This window comes from Microcaecilia unicolor, chromosome 5 (genome assembly GCF_901765095.1).
Source record: "Microcaecilia unicolor chromosome 5, aMicUni1.1, whole genome shotgun sequence".
Classification (NCBI taxonomy): Eukaryota; Metazoa; Chordata; class Amphibia; order Gymnophiona; family Siphonopidae; genus Microcaecilia; species Microcaecilia unicolor.
The window spans coordinates 169,429,179-169,454,729 of NC_044035.1; the positions used below are offsets into that span (position 1 = coordinate 169,429,179).

The window sequence follows — 25,551 nt, forward strand, 5'->3', positions numbered from 1 at the left end:
GCACTGCGCATCCAAAATGGCGCCCATCGCGTCGCTCCACGGAGCCGTGCGGGAAGAATGGCGCTTCAATTTTGCCAACTTCTTACCGACGCCCAAGTCAAGGGCGGCCATCTTATTACTGTCTCCCACCTCAAGGACGGCCAAATAAGTAGCTGTCCGAGCAGCATGGCCGGCCAACACCGGAAGGGCAGACATCGAGGGATGGGCACCTAAGGCGGGAAAAACCGCTGATGCCCCCTCGGAGGAAAAACCGGCTAACTTGCCAAACTCCTGAAACGCGCCCAAAAAAGGCGCCTCTGCCTCCGATCCCCGCGCTTCCCCGCTAGACGTGCGCACGCAGTCTGGGGAGCGCTTTTTCGCGCCCTTGCCATCCGACGCCATTAGCCACGTGGAGAACTATCGGGGAACTCCCTGCCCGCTAGGAAAGGTACAATTTACCTGCTTCTTGCCCCAAGCTGCAACGAATTAGTGTCCCAGTGATCAGCTGCCAGGAAAGCTGTTCTGCTTCAAATCGCTTTTGTTTTTTTGTTGTTTTTTTCTTTTAAACGGAGCCGGTGGGGGGGAAAAAAAGGAGGGACCTGGAACCACCAGGTTTCACTTTTCAACGAAGAGCCCTCAAACCCCAGGTACTCAACAAAATCTAAACAAATAGGATTGGAGACCTAGCCAGAGCTGCTGCTGTATGACCACACACCTGCTGAGATAGAGAACATACTGAGGAGTTTCCGGCACCACATGACCACATATAGGGAGGCAAAAGGATTGCTATCTCCACCTGCTGGTAGATGGACACAACCCACCAGTCTATGGATTGATCTGCCTGATATCGAATATTAAAGTTCTGGTATTAATTCATCAGCACTTATATGGGACGACACCCACATACTTCTGTACAGTATTGAAAATATACAAACCAAAACGTGCAATGAGATCTCATACCTCTCAACAGCTGTGTCTACCCTCTCCAAAATAATACCATTGTCTAGAGACAAAAATCATGAGCTTTTTCGTTTGCTGGTCCATCATTATGGAACGCTTTGCCAGGTTACCTAAGAACTTGTGAAAACATTCAACAATTTAAACGGTATCTGAAGATCCATTATTTTGTAAAGGCTTATCCTGAAGAATGATTGAACAGTGCTGAATCTGAGCTTGTGATTGTCTGTGTCTCCATATAAGATTTTATGAATGTTAACCTGTTACCCGCTTTGGATAAAAGGCGGGCTATAAATAAGATAAATATACATAGCTGATTTACTATAACTGCTTCCCAAGTCAGTTAGATTTTAGGGCTATTCATAATGAATATGCAGGAAAGATTTGCGTATAATAGAAGCAGTATATGCAAATCCATTTCATGCATATTTATTGTGGATATCCTGAAAACCTGACTAGCAAGGGGGAACTCCAGGACCGACTTGAGAAACCCTGCTGTAATGTAATGATTAAGGAATTGCACCTTTCACACTACCCCTGCCTTCCCTCTAGTCTCCTCTTCTCACACGTACACATTTACATAGTAACATAGTAGATGACGGCAGAAAAAGACCTGCACGGTCCATCTAGTCTGCCCACGATAAACTCATATGTGTATACCTTACCTTGATTTGTACCTGTCTCTCTCAGGGCACAGACCGTATAAGTCTGTGCAGCAGTATTTCCCGCCTCCCAACCACCAGTCCCGCCTCCCATCACCGGCTCCGGCACAGATCCCGTATAAGTCTGCCCTCCCCCATCCTAGCCTCTCAACCACCAACCCCTCTTCCCCCCGCCACCCAATTTCAGCTATATTACACCCTATAGAACATTGTTTCTAAAGTTCGGTCCTGGAGTACCCCTTGCCAGTCAGGTTTTCAGGATATCCACAATGAATAAGCATTAAAGAGATTTGCATATAATGGCGGCAGTATATGCAAATAAAGTTCAAGCATATTCATTGTAGATATCCTGAAAACCTGACTGGCAAGGGGTACTCCAGGACTGGTCTTGGGAAACACTGCTATAGAAAACTGGCAATTTAAAGTCCGGTCACTAAATTCATCAGAGAATATATACTATTCACCAATCTTATTTCTCTCAGGAGTTGCAAAATGTTAACAAGTTGACATTAAAGATCTGAAACTGCAAAGCAATTATCTGTCATCATGGCATATGGACGCAGGTCAATTCTAGTGTTCATCCCCAGCTAAAGAAGACAATGTGTGACTGTAGTAAAGAAAACAATGAAAACAAGTACCTTAGCAAATCACTTCTTACCAACACAGCAGGAAGTGAGACTAAACAAAAAAATTAACAGAAGATGAGACTGCCACTGAAATGTAGCTGGAAAGCTATGACCACAAATGCACGCAGTCTAAGCAACAAAGGGAAAATTAGGTTCTTACCATGATAATTTTCTTTCCTTTAGTCATAGCAGATGAAGCCATTACATATGGGTTGTGTCCATCAACCAGCAGGGGGAGATAGAGAGCACTCAACTTTTCACAGTGCCTCATGGCCAGCTAGCTCCACTGCCTCTTCAGTATTTGAAGCTTCCAAAGCAGTATGGCAAACCGCAATGGGAATAACATGAACTTTCCTCACAGCGAACAATGGCCCCTTAACAAGGGCATAAACTCCAAAAAAAGGAGGGAATGGACTCCTCCTCCAGGAGGGAATAAACTCGTCCTCCACTTTGTATAAACGGAGGGAATACTTGCATCCTCCTGGAGGGAATAAACTCATCCTCCCAAACCATGAACTGGAGGGAATGAACTCATCCTCCTATAACTGTAACAAGAATCCTGAAGACTGTTTTCCGACTCCCCAAGGAGGAATATAACTTCAGGAAACAAGAACAGCACCTAAAATCAGAATCACTGCAATACAGACAGTCATACAGGGAGGGCTCATGGCTTCATCTGCTATGACTAAAGGAAAGAAAATTATCATGGTAAGGACCTAATTTTCCCTTCCTTGTCATCAAGCAGATGAAGCCATTACGTATGGGATGTAACAAAGCAATCCCTAAATAGGGTGGGAACAAGCCACACCACGCGCTAGCAACTGTGCTCCAAAACACACATCCCTCCTGGCAGCCACATCCAGCCTGTAATGCCGGGCGAAAGAGAGCTTAGAAGCCCAGGTTGCAGCACTGCAAATCTCATGAAGAGATAGTGCTCCAGTTTCCACCCAGGAAGAGGAAATCGCTCTTGTGGAATGTGCCTTAAAGGCTTCAAGCGGAGCCCAGCCAGACAGCAGATATGCTGAAAAGATAGCTTCTTTGAGCCAACGGGCAATAGTGGCTTTAGACGCTGAAGACCCTCTGTGAGGACCTGCAAACAGCACAAAAAGATGATCAGAGGTCCTGAAAGAATTTGTAATTCGCAGATACTGCAACAGAGTCCTGCTCACATCCAAAAGGTGCAACTGCCCAAATGAATCTGGAAAATCCTCCTCAACAAAGGAGGGAAGAAAAACAGGCTGGTTTAGGTGAAACGCTGAAACCACCTTAGGCATGAAGAAAGGCACGGTCCGAACCGTGACCCCTGACTCTGAGAATTGCAGAAAAGGGTCTCTACAGGACAGCGCCTGGAGCTCTGACACCCGTCTCGCTGAGGTAATGGCCACTTAAAAGACGGCCTTCAGTGTCAAATCTTTCTCTGAAGCACGCCGAAGCGGTTCAAAGGGAGCACCCTGAAGGGCCTTCAATACTAACCCCAGGTTCCAAGCTGGACAAGGTGCACGCACGGGAGGACGGAGCCGAAGCACCCCTCTAAGAAACCGTGCCACATCTGGATGAGCAGCTAAGGACACGCTTTCAACCTTGCCAAGCAGGGAGGCCAATGCTGCCACTTGCACCCGCAGGGAATTATAGGCCAAGCCTTTGTGTACACCATCCTGCAAAAAGTCCAGAATCGGCGAGACAGGAGCCCGCAACGGAGAAAGCGCTCTTGAAACACACCAGACTTCAAACTGGCGCCAAATCCTGGCATAAGCCACGGAAGTGGAGCGCTTACGGGACTGCAGGAGAGTGGAAATTACCTTATTTGAGTAGCCTTTATCTCTCAATTGCGCCCTCTCAATCGCCAGGCCATAAGACCAAAGCGGCAGGCATTCTCCATGGCCACCGGACCCTGTGACAACAGGTGCGGAACCAGAGGTAACGGAAAGGGAGCCTCCAACAGCATCTGTAGGAGGTCCGCATACCAAGGCCTCCTGGGCCAATCCGGGGCGATGAGCACCACTTCTCCTGGATGCAGCCAAATCCGCAGGAGCACTCGCCCTATCAAGGGCCACGAAGGGAAGACATACAGCAAGCCCAGGGGCCCGGTTGAGCCAAGGCATCCAACCCGGCAGAGCGAGGATCCCTCCGTCTGCTGAAGAAGCACGAGACTTTGGCATTGGAACTGGTCGCCATAAGATCCATCACTGGCTTGCCCCATTTGGCACATATCTGCAGGAATACATCGTCTGCTAGTTCCCACTCCGCTGGATCGATCTGATGCCTGCTTAGATAGTCGGCTTGCACGTTGCTCTGACCTGCTGACAGAAACTGTAGATGCAGCTCGGCCCAGTGGCAAATTTGTTCGGCCTGCACGGCTAGAGCTCTGCACTGAGTGCCGCCTTGTCAATTTATGTAGACCACTGCTGTCGTGTTATCCGACATCACTCGGACAGCCAATCCTTCCAGGGTCACTGGAAAGGCCAGAAGAGCCAGAAACACTGCTTTCAACTCCAGGCGGTTGATAGACCACTCCGACTCGTCGGGCGTCCACAGACCCTGGGCATGCTTCCCCTGGCAATGTGCGCCCCAGCCCTTCAGGCTGGCATCTGTCACCACTAGGCACCAATCGGGGAGCGCCAGCGGCATTCCCCGCCGCAACATGCTGTCCGAGAGCCACCACTCCATACTGAGGCGGGCCGCAGGGAGCCAAGAAAGTCTGCACTGATAATCCTGAGATACTGGAGACCATCGTAGAAGTAGAGAATACTGTAGAGGTCACAGGTGCGCTCTCGCCCATGGCACCACTTCCAAGGCGGCCGTCATCTATCCCAACAGCTGGACAATGTCCCAAGCTCGCAGGCGGGGCATCCTCAGGAGCAGACGGACCTGATTCTGAAGCTTGAACCGCCTTTGCTCGGGAAGAAACACATAGCCCGAGGCTGTGTCCAACCTGGCCCCCAAATATTCTACAGATTGCGAGGGGGTCAGGTAACTTTTGGCCATATTGACAACCCAGCCCAGAGATTGAAGGACTGAAACCACTCTGGCTGTAGCTAGATGACTCTCCTCTGATGAGCCAGTCGTCTAGGTACGGGTGAACCCGGATACCCTCTCGCCTGAGAAAGGCAGCTACTACCACCATTACCTTGGGGAGCTGTGGCGAGGCCAAAAGGCAAGGCCCGAAACTGGAAATGTTTTCCTAACATCGCAAACCGCAGAAACTTCTGGTGCGGGGGCCAAATTGGTATGTGCAAGTAAGCTTCTTTCAGGTCCAGAGACGTGAGAAACTCTCCTGGCTGTACCGCCGCAATGACGGAGCGCAGGGTTTCCATGTGAAAATGCCGCACTCTTAAGGACTTGTTTAGCTCTTTTAAGTCCAGGATCAGGCGAAAAGATCCGCCTTTTCGTGGCACCACAAAGTAAATGGAGTAGCGGCCTAGACCTTGTTCGGCGGGAGGCACCGGGGTCACAGCCTCTATCCGGCACAGACTGTGCAAAGTCTCCTCTACCGCCGCCCGTTTGGCGGCAGAACCGCATCGGGACTCCACAAACACGTCTCTCACCGGGGCATCGAATTCTATTCGGTATCCGTCTCTGATCAGGTCCAAGACCCACTGATCTGCGGAGATTTTGGCCCACTCCTCGAAAAAGAGGGAAAGTCTTCCTCCGATGACAGGAAACGAGGAGGGGGCCGGCGCACCATCATTGAGAGGGTCGCCCCTGATCTCCAGGCCTTGATCTGGCAGCTGCGGAACGTTTGTCAGAGCGAAAGGAGTTTCTCTGCTGAAAGCGGGCACGCGAAGTGAACCGAGCAGCACGCCCCGGGCGGTACCTTCTAGCTTCACGGAAGCAAGTTCTGTAAGAGGAGCTGTCCGCTTGACCCTTAGAGGAAGGCTTTGGCCTATCTTCGGGCAAGCGCTGAGGTTTGGAATCCCCCAGGCCTTTAACAATGTTTTCCAGCTCCTCACCAAACAGGAGAAGGCCTTGAAAGGGCAACTTCACCAACCTTTGCTTAGAGGCCATGTCCGCCGCCCAATGTCGTAGCCAACGACTGCGGCGAGCCACCACTGCTACAGCCAATTGTTTAGCTGAAGCTCTGACCATATCATAAAGGGCGTCAGCCAAAAAGGACAAGGCCGACCTCATCCGCGGAGCCACTTCAGTTAAGGTCTCCCTTCATTACCGGGCTGTTCCACTGCCTGCTGTAACCAAGCCAGGCAGGCTCTAGCAGCATAACAACTGCATGCAGACGCCCGAACAGTGAGACCTGCCAAATCAAAGGACCGCTTCAGAGCTGAATCAAGCCTGCGGTCTTGAATATCCTTCAGGGCAACACCTCCTTCAACAGGGAGGGTAGTTCTCTTTGTCACAGCCGTGACCAGGGCATCCACTTTAGGCATTGCAAAGCGAGCCAAATGTTCCTCACTCAGAGGGTATAATTGCCCCATAGCCCTGGCAACCTTCAAAGGTCCCTCGGGGTCAGCCCATTGAGCCGAAATACACTCTTGGATGGAGTCATGCAAAGGAAAGGCTCGAGCAGGCTTTCTGGTACTAGCCATCCTTGGATTAACAGAGGAGGCTGTGCCACTCCCAGGATTTTCAATCGATAGGGCTTGTAAGGCATCTGAAATAAGCGCTGGCAGCTCCTCGCGGTGGAAAATCCTCACCGCAGACGGATCATCAAGCTCCTGTGGCAATTCTGCACCTGACTCTGGCTCCTCAGCCCAAGAAGTTCTGCCAGACCCCTCAGAATCCTCATAGCCCGACCACGGGGGGGAAAGGGGTGGGCGCCACACTCAGAAGGGGAATTAGCCCTTCTGCTAATATCAGGAGGATAAGAAACAGGCAAAGCCAACTCCAAAAGGCCAGGATCCACTGTGGGGGGGGGGGGGCAGGCAGAGGGTCCGAAGATCCCTGTGGAAGAGCTCTTTTAAGCATGTACGCCCTATGCAGCATTAAAACAAAATCAGGGGAGAAAACCGCTCCCTGACCGCCCGGATCCTGCCCAGGGCTATCAGCTCTATTATTAGCCTCACTCAGAGAACTCCCCCCCCCCCCCCGGATTCAGGGCTCTCCGTCGCAATGGAGGCCGCGCCATGTGGAAAATCCAAAATGGCGTCCGCTGCCAGCTCAGAGCGTAAAAGATCGCCGCTCGCCATGCTCAGGCCAGCTCTACCGTCTGTACAGCACGAATTACAGAGCCCCGCTGCTGATTTGCGCTTGCCACATTTAGAACAGCGCTTTACTGTCTCCGCAGCCATCGCCGAAAATGGCGGTAAAATTCAAAAATGGCGGTTCGCACCAAAAACATCTCGATCGCGGGCCCACCCCGGTGGAGTCAGAAAACACTCTTACCTCACTAGACCGAGTATCACAGCTCCAGTCCTGCAGAAGAATCTCAAGAAAAAAACCTCTTTTCCAAGATCGCTGCGCTAAAGCACGACGCGACTTTAATTATTTATTTATGTATTTATTTTTTGGCGCTGTGAGGAAAGCAGAGCAAATAAAAACACTCGGAGGCTCAGATAAGTGGGAAAGGCAGGGAAAGGCAAACCAATGTGCCTGCATCCACTGAGTGGGAAAGGACAGGGAAAAGCAAGCTAATATGTCCACATCCACGGGGGCATGGGTAAGGCAGGGAAAGGGCTGACCTACGTGCCTTCAAAGTGAAGCTGCTATAGCCTCTAACACCCCGGCTAACAACTGGCAAGCCAGGAGCCACCCCCAGGCAGATTTTTGATGGAGCTCGAAGAAGCTGCAGCCACCTTGCTTGGGGAGATAGAGAATACGGAAGAGGCAGTGAAGCTAGCTGGCCATGAGGCACTGTGAAAAGTTGAGTGCTATCTCCCCCTGCTGGTTGATGGACACAACCCATATGTAATGGCTTCACCTGCTTGATGACAAGGAAGTTCATGATCTGCAAGTCTCGATGTTAGAGGCAGACATATATTGTTGCTATCACAGAGAGATGGTTCAATGATTCCCATGTATGGGATGTAAACATACCAGGCTACAATCTATTTAGGAAGGATAGAGATGGTTGTAAAGGTGGAGGAGTAGCTCTGTATGTGTATGTGAGAAACTATATCACAGCGACTGAATTGCCAGAGGCCTGGGGAAAGGAAGCAGCAATATGGATCACCTTGAAAAGAAATGATGGAACCTCTGTCCACATGGGTGTTGTCTACAGAACTCAGACACAATCGGAGGAACCAGATAAAGGTCTGGTTGAAGATATTTCGAAAAGTTGGGAACGAAGAGGTGCTACTGCTGGGAGATTTCAACCTGCCAGATGCTGATTGGAAAGTTCCATCTGCGGAATCGGAAAGAAGTAGAGAGATCGTGGATGCCTTACAAAGTGCCCTGCTCAGACAAATGACAGATCCCATGAGGGGAGGAGTGACGCTAGATCTGGTGCTCACAAATGGGGAAAGTATGTCTAATATCTGAGTTGGTGCCCACCTGGGCAGCAGTGATCAAACAGTTTTGGTTTGATAAACAGATAAACTGAAGGGCAGCCACTCAAAAAAAAAGCCCTGAATTTCGAACATGCTGACTTTAGCAAAATGAGGGAACACCTGAAGAAAGAGCTGATGGGCTGGGACGATATAAGAGAAGTGGAAAGGCAGTGGGTCCAGGCTGAAAAGAACTATAAAGATGGCTACTAACCTTTATGTACGAGAAAAGCTACACTGGCTCCCTCTTAAAGAACGCATCACGTTCAAAATATGCTCCCTAGTTCATAAAATCATCCACGGAGTTGCACCAGCCTACATGTCAGACCTGACAGACTTACTACCCAGGAATGCTAAAAGATCATCCCGCACATTCCTTAATTTGCACTTCCCCAACTGCAAAGGTCTAAAATACAAACTAATGCATGCGTCAAACTTTACCTACTTGAGCACACAGTTATGGAACGCATTGCCGCGCAACTTAAAAACGATATATGAACTAACTAATTTCTGCAAACTACTGAAGACCCACCTCTTTAATAAGGCATACCACAAAGATCAACAAATGTGAATATATACAACTCCTGTACATATATTCAGAACTGTCTTACAATATCTGCTTTATATCACTATCATGTTTTATCATTATCATGTTACCCAAGATCCTCCTGTAACACTAAATATCTATCTTCTAATATATTTCCACCATTCATGATGTACTGTAAGCCACATTGAGCCTGCAAAGAGGTGGGAGAATGTGGGATACAAAAAAGCAAGAGGAAAAGGAAACCGATATAGTTCTCCAAGTGGCTAAGAAAATAAAGACTAAAGAGTTGGTGTTCATGAAATACAGAAAAACTCAAAAAGGAACACAGAGGAATACTGGATGAAAAAGTCGTCAAGAGAGAGATACGTCTGGCAAAAATGCTTCCTCCACCGAAGTTGAGGGGGGTACCGCTTGGGTGGCGGTCAACATCAACGCTGCACACGGTGCTAGCACCGGAGGCCACACCGCAAGGTGAGGACCAGGCAGGGCCGCAGCGGGCTGGACGGTAGGCACAAGCACCCCCAATACTGATGCACACCGCTGCAAGATGCCATCCAGCAGCTCAAGGAGCAAGGCCCGGATATGCTTATCGAAGGCCGACACCAGGAAAAGACTGGGGTGTTGGCTCCGAGACAGGCTGCAGAACAGATGAGCCAAGATAGGAATTGGGTCCTGGCTGCTTGGAGACAGGCACACTGGCACCTCCTGGACAGAGGAGGAGCAATACTCCCAGCGTCTTTGCTTCTTGGGTGCAGAGTCCCTCGACACCTCGGAGCTCCCACCATCATGTGACAAGGACGACCGATGCTTTCTTAGCCTTCAGCCGAAGCTCAGTGTCCAGATTCCTTGGTGCAGATGAGGATGACATTGAATCCTCACGTCACCTCAGGGTCAGGTCCGATGCTGGCCAGTCCCGGGAGCCCTGTCCAGCAGTCAGCATCGAGAGACCCACTCGCTGCATTACTGCTCCCAGTGTCTAGGTCTCGAAGCAGCCATAGGGACAGATGCTCCCAATGCTTTCGACATCAATGCCTACATCGAGGACCTGGACTTGGCTCCAAAAATCTTTTCTTGTTGATCCTCTCTGGAGAGCTGCATCCTTTTCTTCATATGAGACAAAGGGCACAATTAGCAGGGCTATGGTCGGGCCCTAGACAATGCAGACACCAAGAATGGGTGTCTGTGCCAAAGACTGACCGATTGCACTGGGTACTGTGCTTAAAGCCACTGAGAGCATTAGAGGACATAGATGGAAAAACTCCCAACACTAAATCAAAAGACGCAATGGTGCCTGAAAAAAAAGGGGCAAGGCACCAGGAAAACAAAAAACAAAAACATGACTGGAAAGACCCGACTGGAAGCTAGGCCTAAATGCAGCCTAGCGAATGGAAAATAAACTTAAACATGGACATTTTAAGCTAAAAACGGTACAGAAAGAGAATGGGAAAAACAAATTGCCATAAAAGCACAGCAAAAAAAAACATTGAAAAACTGCCAAACAGCACCAAAAAAAACAAAGCTCTTCAGACCGAGTGTTAAAAGAAGTCAGAGATGCAGTTTTCTCCTCACCACAGTAAAAAAAAAAAAAAAAAAAAACCACGGTAGCCCTGTACGAGCAGCGGTCAGGAAGGCACCCATGCATGCGCTCCACAAAAGCTCTTATGGCTTCTTATAAAGCTCGGACCGGGCAGCGCAAACAATTAATGCCCTGCTTGTACTCAGAGAATCTCTGCTGAGCTTCCATAAAAGTGAGCGTTTTAGGGAGACATACAGAACATGTCAAATATCACACTTCACCACAGAGATGCCATTATAGTAAAATCAGAGAATTACTAACCAAGCCTAGAATTTTGACTTGCTTACTAACAAGTTCAAGCTCATTTTCTACCATACATTCTGACGTTTTTGAAATACACTATATTCCAGCCTCAGATGTAAAAGCAAACAGGCAATGAAAAATTCACATCACAGAGCAGTATCAGTAAAACACTATATTCCACAATGGGGGGTTCAACTACAGGACGCACCTATAACTAAAGGGACCAGGAGAAGCAACAATTACAAAACTCTCAATTAGGATAACGAAAAATATAAATGAGTTCACATGCATGAAAACCCACCAGCACATTATTTGCAGAATATTGTCATACCGACTCATTTATTACCAGGCAAGCCATGTAAACCTTCCCTCAGCAGCAACACTATATATAATGTATACACACACACAAAAAAAACCCCACCAAAATAGAATAACTTCTCATACATAAAAGAAACACATTTTAAACACCCTCTCTCCACTCACTTCCACAGACAGCATGGCCTTACCTTTTTCCAAAATCACCAACAAAAATGCTTCCAAAAAACTGGTCCCGCGATGGAGAAAGCGCATGCCCTAGTAGAAACTCATTTTGTAGCTCTACAGAAAGCACCATCACCAAATCCTTATGCTCTTGACCACAAATTCTGACCTGGAACATAATCACTAACTCATATTGCACTACAGCTTAATTTTCTGTCTGTAAATATGTTGAACTGACCAGAAAACCATAGCAAGACGTTGAAGGGAATAATTCTAAGGGGGGAAATGTAAGAATAAAGGGAAATCTTCTGATACAACAGGCAGGCTGTAAAACAAAGATGATGTCATTGTACAACCTGGACGGCCTGTGATTTCCTATCAGCAGTTAGTTCACAGTAGCTCTTTAAATGAACATTACAAGCAAACCCCTAAAGCTTCCATGGAAACAAAATAAGCATTCTACCATACAATGTCAAGTAGTAGTAGTAGTAACTCAGTATTTTCTACAAATCAAACTCCCATAATTGAATGATGAGTAAGAAAATTAATTAAAATGGATCCTGCATTTGATACATTATGATAGTTTTATGGATTGCAAGATACAGAATTTTTAAAAATATCTGTAGGCCCTACATTATGAGGAGAATTTGTTGGATAGAACTGAAGACCACCCAATTAGATTGCACTTGGGGACGATAGGAAGGTATCAAAAAAGGTGGTAAAACCAGGTGCACCGCTTCTCCCTCTCAAACTGCAGTAGAGAAATGGGCTTGAAATGTGGGGAAAGAATATTCTGTGGAAGAATTTGTGGTTAGTGTGGGCCTACACTTGAGTGTGCACAATTACAAGAGACATACTAAAGTACTGTATAGACTATATATGCATCCCACATGGGTAGTTAGGATATAGATAGGAAGACCAGCTGGTTGTCCAAAATTTACAAATGCAGACAAAATTCATATACTTTGCTTTTGGGAGCATTTGCAGATATAGCAAACAGTTCTGGGTAAGGCTGAATATACTTCTCTTGAATCTATACCAAAAAAAAAAAACTTTAGAAATGTGTCTCCTGATCACTCATTATTTGTTTGCAAAGCCTGTCTTGGATCAAAATGAATTTTTTTTGCTGTAATAGATCCTTTCAGATCTGCCAGAAATTAATCCGTGGAGAAATCAGATGCACAAACTATTAGTTTGAGAGGGGAGGACAGACAGGTAGGAACAGTGCAAGCTAGACCTGGAGGAAACTTTCAAATCCCTGCCTAGAAACATTCAATCCAACTAAGTGGTGTTATTACAGTTCAGATAAACACTAGGTGTGCACTATGACTTGAAACAATTAAAGTTGTGGGGTCTCAACGTGGTCACTCAGATGAGCTGCAGGAGGACCTGGCCCACAGCACAATGCAAGGCTATTGCAAATTAGAAATCCATCCTTGTTATCACACTTGTTCACATCTCATAAAAATTAACTCCTACAAGTCAATGGTTGTACAACCACAGTAACAAACAGGGTTCTAATGGCACATTTCCCACAGCAAAAAACTAATTTTTTTATTAGCCTCTCAGATGGCTTCCACAAAACCATATAGCACAATTTCATAATCTGATACTATAAACACACCACTGTCACAGAGGCTTAAAAAGAATTTTTCAAGCAAGTGAATGTGGGGCAATTCAGTTTGTGACTGTACATCATTATGCTTATTTCTAAGTCACCTCAAATTAATATAGCTGACTCACAACCCTAGAAGGTGCTCAGCCAGCCAGACTTCTCAGACCCTTTTCCCACAAAACACCAGGGGACGTGTGTACAACAAACCAATTCCATATACACCTCAGGTTGTGACAAACATGAGGCCAGTACTCCGGAACAGGCAACCAGATCATATAAAAGCCAGTTCAGGTTCACTAAAGCTCAGATGAGACATTTACTGTGATGCTTTTATAGCTTTAAAGAAGGTGTCTAAAACCATCAAGCCCCCCCCCCCCTCCCAAACAAGGCATCATTAAGACCACTGTCCCCAATGGTTTGCTAGGTCTCTCCTTTTCAAGGCTCTCTGAAACACCAACAGAGGTCACTCACACACCTGTCTCTAAAGGTCTGACTGGGCCCCACATTGACTGTTTACGCCCTCTGCAGGATTCAGTAAGAGACAGGAGAGAGATTTACTGTGATGCTTTTATAGCTTTAAAGAAAGTGTCTATAAAAACCAATACCCCCCCCCCCCAACTGTCCCCAAGAGTTTGCCAGGACTCACCTTATTGAGGCTCTCAATCAACAACAGAGGTCGCTCAGACCTCTGTCCCTAAAGTCTGACTGGGTCTAACCACATTGACTGTTTACGCCCTCTGCAGGGTTCGGTAAGAGACAGGAGCCAGAGTAGCCATAGTTATAGATCTTTGACCACAGGGCTAGCATCAAGATCTAACATGAGCCTGGAATATGTTTGCAACCTCCTTTGTGCAAACTGCTATCCATACAAATGAGCTGGGTACTGAACTTTCTCAAGAAATGCTGAGCCTGAGATCTCTGGGAAAAAAAAAAAACTATACCTTTTCATAGGTTCTGCAGAAACAGCACACAAAGACATTTTCTAGTGCTTTGCAGCAACTCATTAAAGATTTACATAAAACTTTTGTTTTAAAAGACTATTTTTAGGAAAGTGTGAATGAGCCAAAATTTGTGAACTTGTTTTTGCAGAAAGGGATCTCATAAAAAATAAAGGAACAGTTTAGTACATAGGCCTCATAATATGCATGAGTGCCTTCTCCCCTCTGCTATCCTTTTCATGAATCCTCTGAATATCAACATTCTTTTAGTCAAGTCAACCAAACATTTCACTCATATATGCTTGAAAATTTCTCAACTGAGTTTTTGATAACCCAAGGGTTCTAACCCCAGCCCTCATGACACAGCCAGTCTGGTTTTCAAGATATCCACAATCACTATGCATGAGATAAAATTTGCATGCACTGCCTCCACTGTATGAAGATTCATATTGGGCATTCTGAAAACCCAATTGGCTTGGTGTGTCCTGAGGAATGGGTTGAGAACCCTGAGTTAACAATAACACTAATCACAAACTGAATGAATGTCCCTAAAATTTGTGTTCAAATGCATGGGCCTTCATCTTAGCTTCCACTTTACAAAAAGTGCCTGTACCCATCAATTTGCCTTCAGCTGAAAGAAATACTATCAGTCAGTACAACATCAGTATGCTCAGGTAGCAGATGTCAAACATGTCCAAAAACCTATTCTACACCAGTGTTTCCCAAGTTGGTCCTAGAGTGCCCCCTAGCCAGTAAGGTTTTTCAAATACACATAATGCATATGCATTAAATTGATTTGCATTCACTATTATATGCAAATCTTTTTCATCCATATTTATTGTGGATATCCTGAAAACTCAACTGGCAAGGGGTACTCCAGGACTGACTTGGGAAACACTGTTCTACACAGATGAAAGAACTACAATTTCAACTATCAGAAGGGACACGAAGGTCTGAAGATCCGTATTACACTCTCAAAAGATTTAGATCCTAGCAACACAGAGTTTTCTGTTTCTAGTCAACAATTTTTTTTAAAGCCTGACTTCCAAGCAGTATGCAGAAAATTAACAAGTCTGCTTGATCACTAGGCAGTTAGCACAAAATTATGTTGCTTCTCCACATAATGCAGAACAGCTGTGGCTTGCAAATTAACACATACAGTACTGGTCCTCAAATCACTGTGAGAAACTTCAGCACTAAGCACAAGTCCCTCTCATGTGATTATAGCCAGAACAGCCTGCTGCATCAGCAGGGACCTAGATAATTTTCATTAATATTCCAGTGGACAAGTGTTCACTCAGTATAACCTGTCTAAAACCAAAATTAACTATGCTCTGCTACATATCTTGGGCCCTTCCGTTCTATTAAGACAGAATAAACTAGTTAAGAAAGCAGGTTTAGGTTGCTCTGTGTATGGAGTTTGCTTTTTCATAGGCTATACCTAGAATTAATCTAATACAGATAATCTACTATAATAAAACTCACCCTCAACGTTCTGAGGACACTGACGTCAGTGAAGCCAAACCCTGACTTCCTTCAAAAAGGTTCGAAGGTTCGTGGTGGTGAAGCCACCAAAATCACTCCGGGCCCTGCCCTCGAGGGCGAAGCAATGGCAGAACAAAGGGGTTGGCAGGGAGGGAGGCGGGAAATCGCTCCGGGCCCCGCCCTCGCATCAAACATCATGATGTTGGGGGCAGAGCAATGGCAGAACTAAGGGGTTGGCCAGGGAGGGGGGGGGGTGATGGCGACGAAAACCTTGCTAGCGCCCATTTCATTTGCTCTGAAACGGGCCTCTTTTACTAGTATAGAATAAAACAGAGACAAACATGATTTAAACATCAATATCTTCATTACAGAGTAACATTCTTTTATAATCCATTACATTAACTTTTTATTCAGTCTTATGAAACTAACATTTGGCTCTTAAAATAACCTGTCCTCTTATTTCTTACCTTTGAGAAAATAACCTGGTACTGTGAATATTGTATTTTCTTAAACCCCGCTTCCATGAATCCAACTCACATTTAAGTCTTGCCAGTATATGTCAATAATTTTAAAAGATATCAGGCCAGATATAGTCAAGTTTCCTACCCCCTCCTCCCATTTTCATATCTAAGAAAATAAAATGGTCAGTAGAAACAGCCACACTGGAGTATGGGAGTTGCAATCTAAACAGCAACAAGCTATAATATTTTGCAAGTCTCATGACTTCAAAATCCAAAATACATAGCCATCATGCAATCCACAAACCCAACAGGCCTTTTGAAATTACCCTTCCAAAGGGAGCTTTAACACTTGTCACCCACTGACTAAAACACTCCTTTTTGCCTTACATGCAAGGCTTTGTCAACAGATTTCTGCACTTACTACAACAGAGAAAAGTATGTAACATCATATCAAGTTTTATCTGTGTAACCAACAGGATATCTCAAATGATTCCCCTACCAAAATGTCAACAGTTGGTACTCCTGTGTGTCCTTCAATTAAAAATTTCTCTAAGACACACATTTAAGAGTATATACTATTCTGCTTTATACAATGAACATAAATCAACCTTGATGCTACATTCCTCAAGCATTACATTACAAACACACCATAAAATTTTGGGGCAGACAAGAATGGAAGAGTCATTCCAGGGCGTACTCAACATAATCCAAACTCTTGAAGGCTCCAAGACAGTTTAGCCTTGTACCTCACACAATGCATTTAGGGCAGGCACTAATTATTATAACAGCACACCTCATCCGGTGTTATTACTTGCACAGTGTCAGCCTGGAAATAATTGATTATGGCACAACCAACATTTCTTTGATCTACATAAATAAAACTCTAGTCTGCACTATATTAAAGATATTTAATCTCAAAGTACTGTAAACAACTACAATAAAGGATTATCAGTTTTACCTCTTCAGACAAGAGAAAACTCTACCTCATCTAAATATCGATCGACACAATAGTCAAAGAAAGAGAAATGTAAGCACCTCACTAAAGACAAGCCGCCGCCCCCGTGTATTCTTATTTTTATAATACAAGTGCATAAACTAACCCTACTTAGTATCGCTCTAGAGACGCAATACACATGGCCTCCGCCCCCTGATAGGGCTGGATTATCACTGTAAATTCATCTTCCTCCATTCAGCAAGCCACTACTTTATCCTCTCTCTCATTTACTGGAAAACCTAGCCACCATTATTAGTAACTGATGAAAACTAAGCTTCTCCCGCTGCTTTACACTCCATAATATGTTATCGATCAGCTTAACATTAATTCATAACCTCCATTCATTAATAACTTTTCTAACGAAGGATAGAGGGGAAACGATGTATTTATGCACAAGCAAATGGCTGAGAACGCCTCGATTGCTTTCTTCGTGATCCTCCCTTTCCGCACTGCTCGCCTTTCCCCCTATGACCAGTTTTTCGAGCGCTGGTCCTCCTGTTCTGGTAAATGAGTTGGTAACGGGACTCAGACCCTTCGCGGCGGCGGCAATAATTTACCCCCAGCTTGGAACGTGCGCCTCGTAGTCCCAGTACTCGCGGCTCCTCAGGCTGTTCACTTCAGCATACACGCGGGCTCTGCTGCCGGCGGCCGGGCCGGGCATGGCGGGAGACACGACGTGAGGCCGGAGCTGCAGGCAGGCGGCGGCGCGGGATGTCCCGGTGGGAGGGCTCAGCCGGCGGCAGAGGGCGCCGGCTGGAGCCTGAAGCAGCAGCAGGAGGAGACGAGGGGCCGAGCACAGCAACAGCAGCGGAGCCAGACCGCTAGCGGAAGTCAATTTGGGCTCCCGGCCGGCACCGCGCACCTTCCGCTCCGAAAGCGGCCGGCAGCACTGCTGTGCAGACCCGGAAAAGGAGGGAAGCAGGCAGTGGAAGGCTAGAGAGACCGGCTGGGAAGCAGCCGGGATACAGCGCCACCTGCAGCGCCGGAGGAGAAAAGCGTCCAGACAGGCTTGCGGCCAAGGAGGTTCAATAGACAGGAGTGAAAGTGAGCCTATCTAGTCCACTGTAAGCAAGGAAGCCAATTGGGACAATCTAAGTTTTCCCTTACCGGCGCAGCCGTCATCCCCGTTCACTCAAAACAAAACAAGCAAACCTATAGCTGCTGCATCCACATTGTCGTTTATTTTATTGTTGGGCCATCTGTAACAAGTCTAAAGCTGTTTCAGTTGGATAGGCAGTGCCTTAAAAGGTAGACGACAAAGTTTTTGTTTTTGTTTTTTAACTTATTGGACAGTTTTTTTACTTATTTGAAAGCTTCCCATATGCAGATATCAATATTATGAAATAACAATTGAATATCACTAAAACAGCGTAAAATTATTAAAGCTGGTAGAAACAGCTATTTTAAATTCTGTATTTTATGCTCATTTTTCTACGCTACAAACTAAATACATACACTGTATACAATACTACTACTACTATTTAGCATTTCTATAGCGCTACAAGGCGTACGCAGCGCTGCACAAACATAGAAGAAAGACAGTCCCTGCTCAAAGAGCTTACAATCTAATAGACAAAAAATAAAGTAAGCAAATCAAATCAATTAATGTGTACAGGAAGGAGGAGGGAGGGTAGGTGGAGGCGAGTGGTTACAAGTGGTTACAAGTCAAAAGCAATGTTAAAAAGGTGGGCTTTCAGTCTAGATTTAAAGGTGGCCAAGGATGGGGCAAGACGTAGGGGCTCAGGAAGTTTATTCCAGGCGTAGGGTGCAGCAAGACAGAAGGCGCGAATTCTGGAGTTGGTAGTAGTGGAGAAGGGAACAGATAAGAAAGATTTATCCATGGAGCGGAGTGCACGGGAAGGGGTGTAGGGAAGGACGAGTGTGGAGAGATACTGGGGAGCAGCAGGGTGAATACATTTATAGGTTAGTAGAAGAAGTTTGAACAGGATGCGAAAATGGATAGGGAGCCAGTGAAGCGACTTGAGGAGAGGAGTAGTATGAGTAAAGCGACCCTAGCGGAAGACGAGACGGGCAGCAGAGTTTTGAACCGATTGGAGAGGGGAGAGGTGACTAAGTGGGAGGCCAGCAAGAAGCAGATTGCAGTAGTCTAAACGAGAGGTGACAAGGGTGTGGATGAGGGTTTTGGTAGAGTGCTCGGAAAGAAAAGGGCGGATTTTACGGATGTTGTAGAGAAAGAAACGACAGGTCTTGGCGATCTGCTGGATATGAGCAGAGAAGGAGAGAGAAGAGTCAAAGATGATCCCAAGGTTTCGAGCTGAGGAGACAGGGAGAATGAGAGAGCCATCAACAGAAATAGAAAACAGGGGGAGTGGGGAGGTGGGTTTGGGGAGGAAAATTAGAAGCTCCGTTTTCGTCATGTTTAATTTCAGGTGGTGTTGAGACATCCAGACAGCAATGTCAGACAAGCACGCTGAAACTTTGGTTTGGATGCAAGGTGAGGTATCAGGGGTAGAAAGGTAGATTTGGGAGTCATCAGCATAGAGATGGTAGGAAAAGCCATGGGATGAGATTAATGAACCAAGTGAAGAAGTGTAGATAGAAAAGAGGAGGGGACCAGAACAGAACCCTGAGGTACGCCGACAGGCAGAGGGATAGAAGTAGAAGAGGTGCGGAGAGAGAGGTAGGAAGAGAACCAGGAAAGGACAGAGCCCTGGAATCCAAGTAAGGACAGGGTATCGAGGAGTATGCTGTGATCGACAGTGTCAAAAGCAGCGGAAAGATCAAGAAGAATGAGGATGGAATAGAGACCTCTGGATTTAGCCAGTAATAGGTCATTGGAGACTTTAGTAAGCGCAGTTTCGGTTGAGTGGAGAGGGCGAAAACCAAATTGTAGTGGGTCAAGAATAGCATGTAAGGAGAGAAAATCAAGGCAGTGGTGGTGAACAGCATGCTCAAGTAATTTGGAGAGAAAAGGGAGGAGGGAGATGGGTCGGTAATTAGAGGGACAAGTAGGTTCGAGTGAAGGCTTCTTAAGGAGAGGTGTGACCACAGCATGTTTAAAGGCAGTAGAGACAGTTGCAGTGGAAAGTGAGAGGTTGAGAATGTGACAGATAAAAGGAATAAGAGCAGGTGAGATGGCATTAAGAAGGTGGGTAGGAATGGGATCAGAGGAACAGGTGGTACATTTTGAGGAAGAAAGGAGAAGTGTAGTTTCCTCTATAGTAACTTCAGGAAAGGAGGGAAAGGAGGAAAAGGAATGAGGGGAAGGAGAGAGAGGGGAAAAGACTAGTGGAGGGAGAGGTGGCGAGGTAAAGAATTCAATTTTTATCTTTTGAACCTTGTCGTGAAAGAATTCAGCAAGGGTCTGAGGAGATAAGGGGGAGAGGGCACCTTGAGGAGAGAGTTCAATGTGGTGAAGAGAAGTCGAGGGTTAGAGCCAAGAGAGTTGGTCAGTTGGATATAATAATCCTGTTTGGCGCGTAAAAGAAAAGATTGGAAGGAGGTCAGCATGAACTTAGTGTAAGAAATCAGCAAGGGCCCGAGATTTCCGCCAGAGGCGTTCGGCGGAGCGGGTACAGGAACGTAGGTAGCGGATATTAGAAGTCAGCCAAGGTTGGGGTTTTGTACGCCTTATAGGGTGGGTCATCAAAGGTGCAAGAGTGTCTAAGGCAGAGGATAGAGTATTGTTGTAAGAAGAAACAGCCTCGTTGACAGACGTGGATGGTGCCACAGTAGAGAGGAGGTTTGAAACATGGGAGGATAGAGATGAAGGGTCAATATCGTGAAGATTCCTAGATAAATTAGATAAGATAGGACTGGACTGGGAGGGAGGAGATTTAAGTGTGAAAGTTATAAGATGGTGATCAGAGAGGGGAAGATCGGAGGCAAGGAAACTAGAGGGTGAACAGTTGGAGGAGAAGATGAGATCAAGACAGTGACCAAATTTCAGTGAGGATATCCTGTTTCCTGATGGGTTCATCTTAAATGTAATCTGCCTTGGGAAGCCTGATGTTATAAAGATGATGGAATATATTGAAATTAAATGGAAGTAGAATTAAACTCTACTTTCATTGGGGCACATGGAATCACATCTTCATCTGTTTTGTAGACGTTTACCTTTTAGATACACAAATTGATTATTCTGTTGTTTGAGCATGTTTCAGGGACAAGTGTTTTATAAGTCAAAATAATAAAAATATTTTTGTCAAACAGATCTCTCATTTGTGGAAACATAACTAAATGGGCTATAAGCCCCTAATACAGCCCATTGGTTTTCTTATATTTTGCTCTTGTGTTGGCTCATACTGTGCCAAAACTGCAAATACACTGAGACAGATTAATATAATTCATTAATATTCAAAACTTATTTTTTATGTTTTAATCATCTTTATTAAAAGCAAAACATGTTGGTTGATAAGCTTCATACAGAACAAGAAAAAACAGTAAACCATCCAACATGGTACAATAAAAACGTTTACAGAGAACATACCCCAATAACCCTTCCCCTCCCTCCCTATAAGCCCACCTGTTTCCACCCGCCAAAATAACACAACAGATGTACAGATCAGTAGGACTCAAAGCATTTCATAACAAGTAAAGTCAGAAACAACACAGTTTATACCAAATTGTTTAACCACACTTTGGTTTTGCCTTCGAGTTTAATAAGCAATACCATGTGCATGTAAGGTCTAGATAAGCAAACTTAAACAATCTATGTTTAAGGCATATGCCCTAAATATGTAGTACTTGGTAGCAATAATTAAACAGTGATAGAATATTCACATAGCAAGCAGCCAATAGATTTATTTTCCACTGAAAATAATAAACTTTGTATAAACTTGGCAACTAATACTGTGCTGCTTGCTATTTTGTATTTTGGCAGTGTATTGTTTGCCTGCATAATAAAATCACACTTGCAAGTATTTTTCTGCCACGGCTTTAATTAACAAAAGCACATGATTTTCTACTGGATCATATTCATACATGTGACCTGACAAAACAGAGAAGATAGTTCTGTTTGAGAAGCTTGTTAACACAGACAGCACTATTTCAAAACAAGAAACTCAAGAAAGGGAAACTGCTAGGCTAGCTGGATTGAAGACATAGCATCTAAAAAAAATTTCACACTTCATACAAATTTCAAAATAACATCTGTTGAGGGAAAAAGGTGACCTTTACTTTTCTGTGTTATCAATGAATACAGTTTGCTGCCACTTTCATCACTCAAAGCGTTTATGCAGGGATCACAATGTAGAGATGTTTGCAACTTAAAAACAACAAATCCAGCAATATCTCTATATATAAAACGCACCTCCAACATTCTAATGAAGCCTCCATAAGTCCCAACATTCTAAATCTGTGGTGGTGTAGATCAAAGTTTGCCCATGAGTGTTTGCCCTGCCCTCGCCTTTAAGGGAAGGGATGCTACTTTAGCTATCATAAGAGGGGGGGAGAGAGGGGGGGCAAAGGGGAAGAGAGGAGTAGGAGGGGGGGAACACACTCACTCTTACACTCACTGTCTCACATACGCACTCGCACACAGTCATTCTGAAACACACACACTCACTCACAGATACACAACCACACAGACACAATCTCTCTCTGACACACAATCGCACAGTCACTCTCTCTCACACAATCACTCTCACACACATACTCACTCAAACATACAAACTATGAGGAAAACCTGGCTAGCGCCCGTTTCATTTGTTTCAGAAACGGGCCTTTTTTACTAGTATACAATAATTTTTTCTGATCACATGGACAGATGGTCCGGTCTTGGGATATAAGTGTAATCATGGTCTGCTATTATTACACTTTCAACAGGATCAATGAGCCTGTGTCTACTCATAGAATTGTTAAGGACTGATGCTGAGGGTGTTACTTCGGCTCTGTAATTGCTTGATACAGTTAAAATGGGAACAGATTCCACTGGCAGGCAATTACCTAGCTGATGGATTGTTGTTATAGCCCCCGAGACACCAAATTTTGCCAAACAATAACTCCAAATGACCTTGGCTTACTTTAAAGGCACATAGGAATCTCATTTGATTATGCAGGTTTACCAATCAGGAAGTCATAGAGCATCAGCAAACTGTCAATGCAAACTATAAACCCCTGGAATCCAGTTTTCCAAACTGAATCTAACAGACTTGCCGTATCTCTGGACTCCTTCAAAGATGTTATATAAGACCTTGCAGTGTGTAAAATGGACTTACTTTCAGCTATGTTTGCTGATTGCAATGGAGCCTTTGAACCTCGATGGTTCAAGGGGCCTGGATTGGCTGCTGTCGGAGACAGAGTGCTGGGCTTGATAGACCTTGGGTCTTTTCCTAGCGTGGCAGTGCTTATGTGTTTATGAGATGTCAGTACATCAAAAAGGCAATTAAACATATGAATAAATTTAACAATGGAGGAGTGGCCTAGTGGTTAGGGTGGTGGACTTTGGTCCTGGGGAACTGATGAACTGAGTTCAATTCCCACTTCAGGCACAGGCAGTTCCTTGTGACTCTGGGCAAGTCACTTAACCCTCCATTGCCCCATGTAAGCCACATTGAGCCTGCCATGAGTGGGAAAGCATGGGGTACAAATGTAACAAAAAAAATTGCTTCAAAGACAATCAAAATCCAATAGCTTCTCATTATTGCAAGAAGTGAAGAAGTAACAGATTCACTGAGAAGTTGTGCTGCTAATCCGACATTCATTTTATTTTTTTAACACAACACATGCAGAGTTCTCAATTTATTACCTAAGTGTAACCCCTCATGCTCTTGCAGTTTGTGAAGCTTTTCAATGTATTCCCACTGTACTAATCTCCCCTCCCCTCAACCATTTACTTTTTCTTTCCTAGTGTATTCCTAATAAGCTTGAGCATATGACAAGGATCCATGTGTTACAGGGTGCTTAAAATATGGCTTATAATCAGGACTTTCTACATCTAAACAAGCTCCTAGGCATTTCGCCATAGCAAGGTTTGAAGCAGCCCCATCAAAGATTAAAGACATAACATATACACCTGTGGTTTGCACCTTCTGCAAACATTTGTTCATTAGATTTGCCCGCTCCATTCCACCGGCTATCAGGAAATACCCTACTGGAAGCTTAAGTGTATCGTTTATTGCAACAATCATGAATGTCAAAGCTTCCTTAGCCAGTGTTGTGGTACCATTACCCAATTCTGTCCCAAAATCAATATGGCCAACATATTTCTTACCATCCCATTCCACTTGTTGTCTGATGGCAATTTCGTCAATCAACATCCCACAGGCAAGTTGTCTTTCAGTGCTTGACATGGCATCAACTCTTGCCTTCAGTGCCAAAAAAGCTTGTTCAGTTCTGGTTTTCCATCTATACTTTGCATCCAATTTGCAATAGTCCTTGGATGTGGTAGGCAGGTATCAAACATTTTGTGGACGTAACGATAGGCATGTTGTAATAAAAGTGAATTTTAAAGATTGATTTTCAACTCTGCCTTGACCGACCAGTGCACTTGGGGTCTGTATTTTTTATTAGAAATAATTCTGTTTAAAAATGATTGTTTAACTTTGTGTGAAAATAAGTTGGAATGTAGAAGATAAGACACAGCTCTAATTAATTTGGTATGTGAAGGGAGAGGTGGAACCTGTTTCGAGTTCAGACTGGCCACCTGGACTGAGAAACATGTGACCACATTCCCACAGTATGGCTTGTTTACCAAAACAGAAAAATTCTCAAGCATTCTGTAATTTTCCTTAGCTCTGAACATGAGTTCTAAGCCTAATAAAAAAGGGAGTTTCTATCAGTGAAATTGGGAGCTTGTCTGTGAGTAAAGTACGAACTGCACAGAGAACCATATTTCCTGGCCAAGGAAACTCCTGGCTTTCGCTGTGAACAGGGCCCCCCTCCCCAGCTGATGATAAGAGCCTGGATGATGTAATGATCAGTGATGGACGCAGGGGCATAGCTACGGGTGGGCCTGGATGGGCCTAGGCCCGCCCAATCTCAGCTCAGGCCCGCCCAATCTCTCTGCACCAATCAGGTGCTTTATAAACTAATTACCCTGCACACACAGCACAGCTGCAGAGCTACGTTTTTGCTGCTGTTTGGGCTGCCCTGAAGTCGAGTTGGGAATGGATTCGAGAGGGGGAGGACCCTTCACTACAAACTTATCTATAAGGGTAAGGCACCGCTCCTGCTCTGCAGCAAAATTAGCCCAGGGCAGGAAGTTTTGGAGCTCCTGCACTGCTTTTTTTTTTTTTTTAACTTAAATGCTGCTCCCTCCTCCCTCCTCTGCTGTGCCACTGGAGAAAAGAAATGCAGCAAAATCGGCCCGGGAAATTATTTGTTTAGAGCTCGGCACTGCTTTTTTAAACTTAGCAGCTGCCCCCCCTCTCCTCATGCTGTGCCATGCTGCTGAAGAAATTTGGACACTCATCAGCCCCAGATACCGGGTTCAGCGTCTGGGGCTGATCCATATCTCTCCAGCAGCATGGCACAGCACTGGGGGGGGGGGGGGGGGGAGGGCAGAAGCTAAGTTAAAAACAAGGCGCGCCAGAGCTCCAAATAAACAACTTCCTGGGCTGATTTTGCTGCACAGTGGAAGCAGCAGTGC

At 45.3% G+C, this 25,551-nt stretch overlaps 1 protein-coding gene across 1 annotated transcript in view; it reads right to left on the bottom strand.

Annotated features, from left to right (window-relative positions):
* Positions 1-17,912, bottom strand: part of CSNK2A2 (casein kinase 2 alpha 2) — a 244,649-nt gene extending 226,737 nt beyond the window's left edge. The window contains exon 1 of the mRNA XM_030203585.1: positions 17,558-17,912. Within this exon, the coding sequence (XP_030059445.1) occupies positions 17,558-17,661 (104 nt within the window). The 5' untranslated portion in view covers positions 17,662-17,912. The remainder of the gene's footprint in view (positions 1-17,557) is intronic.
* Between the last annotated feature and the right edge of the window lie 7,639 nt (positions 17,913-25,551).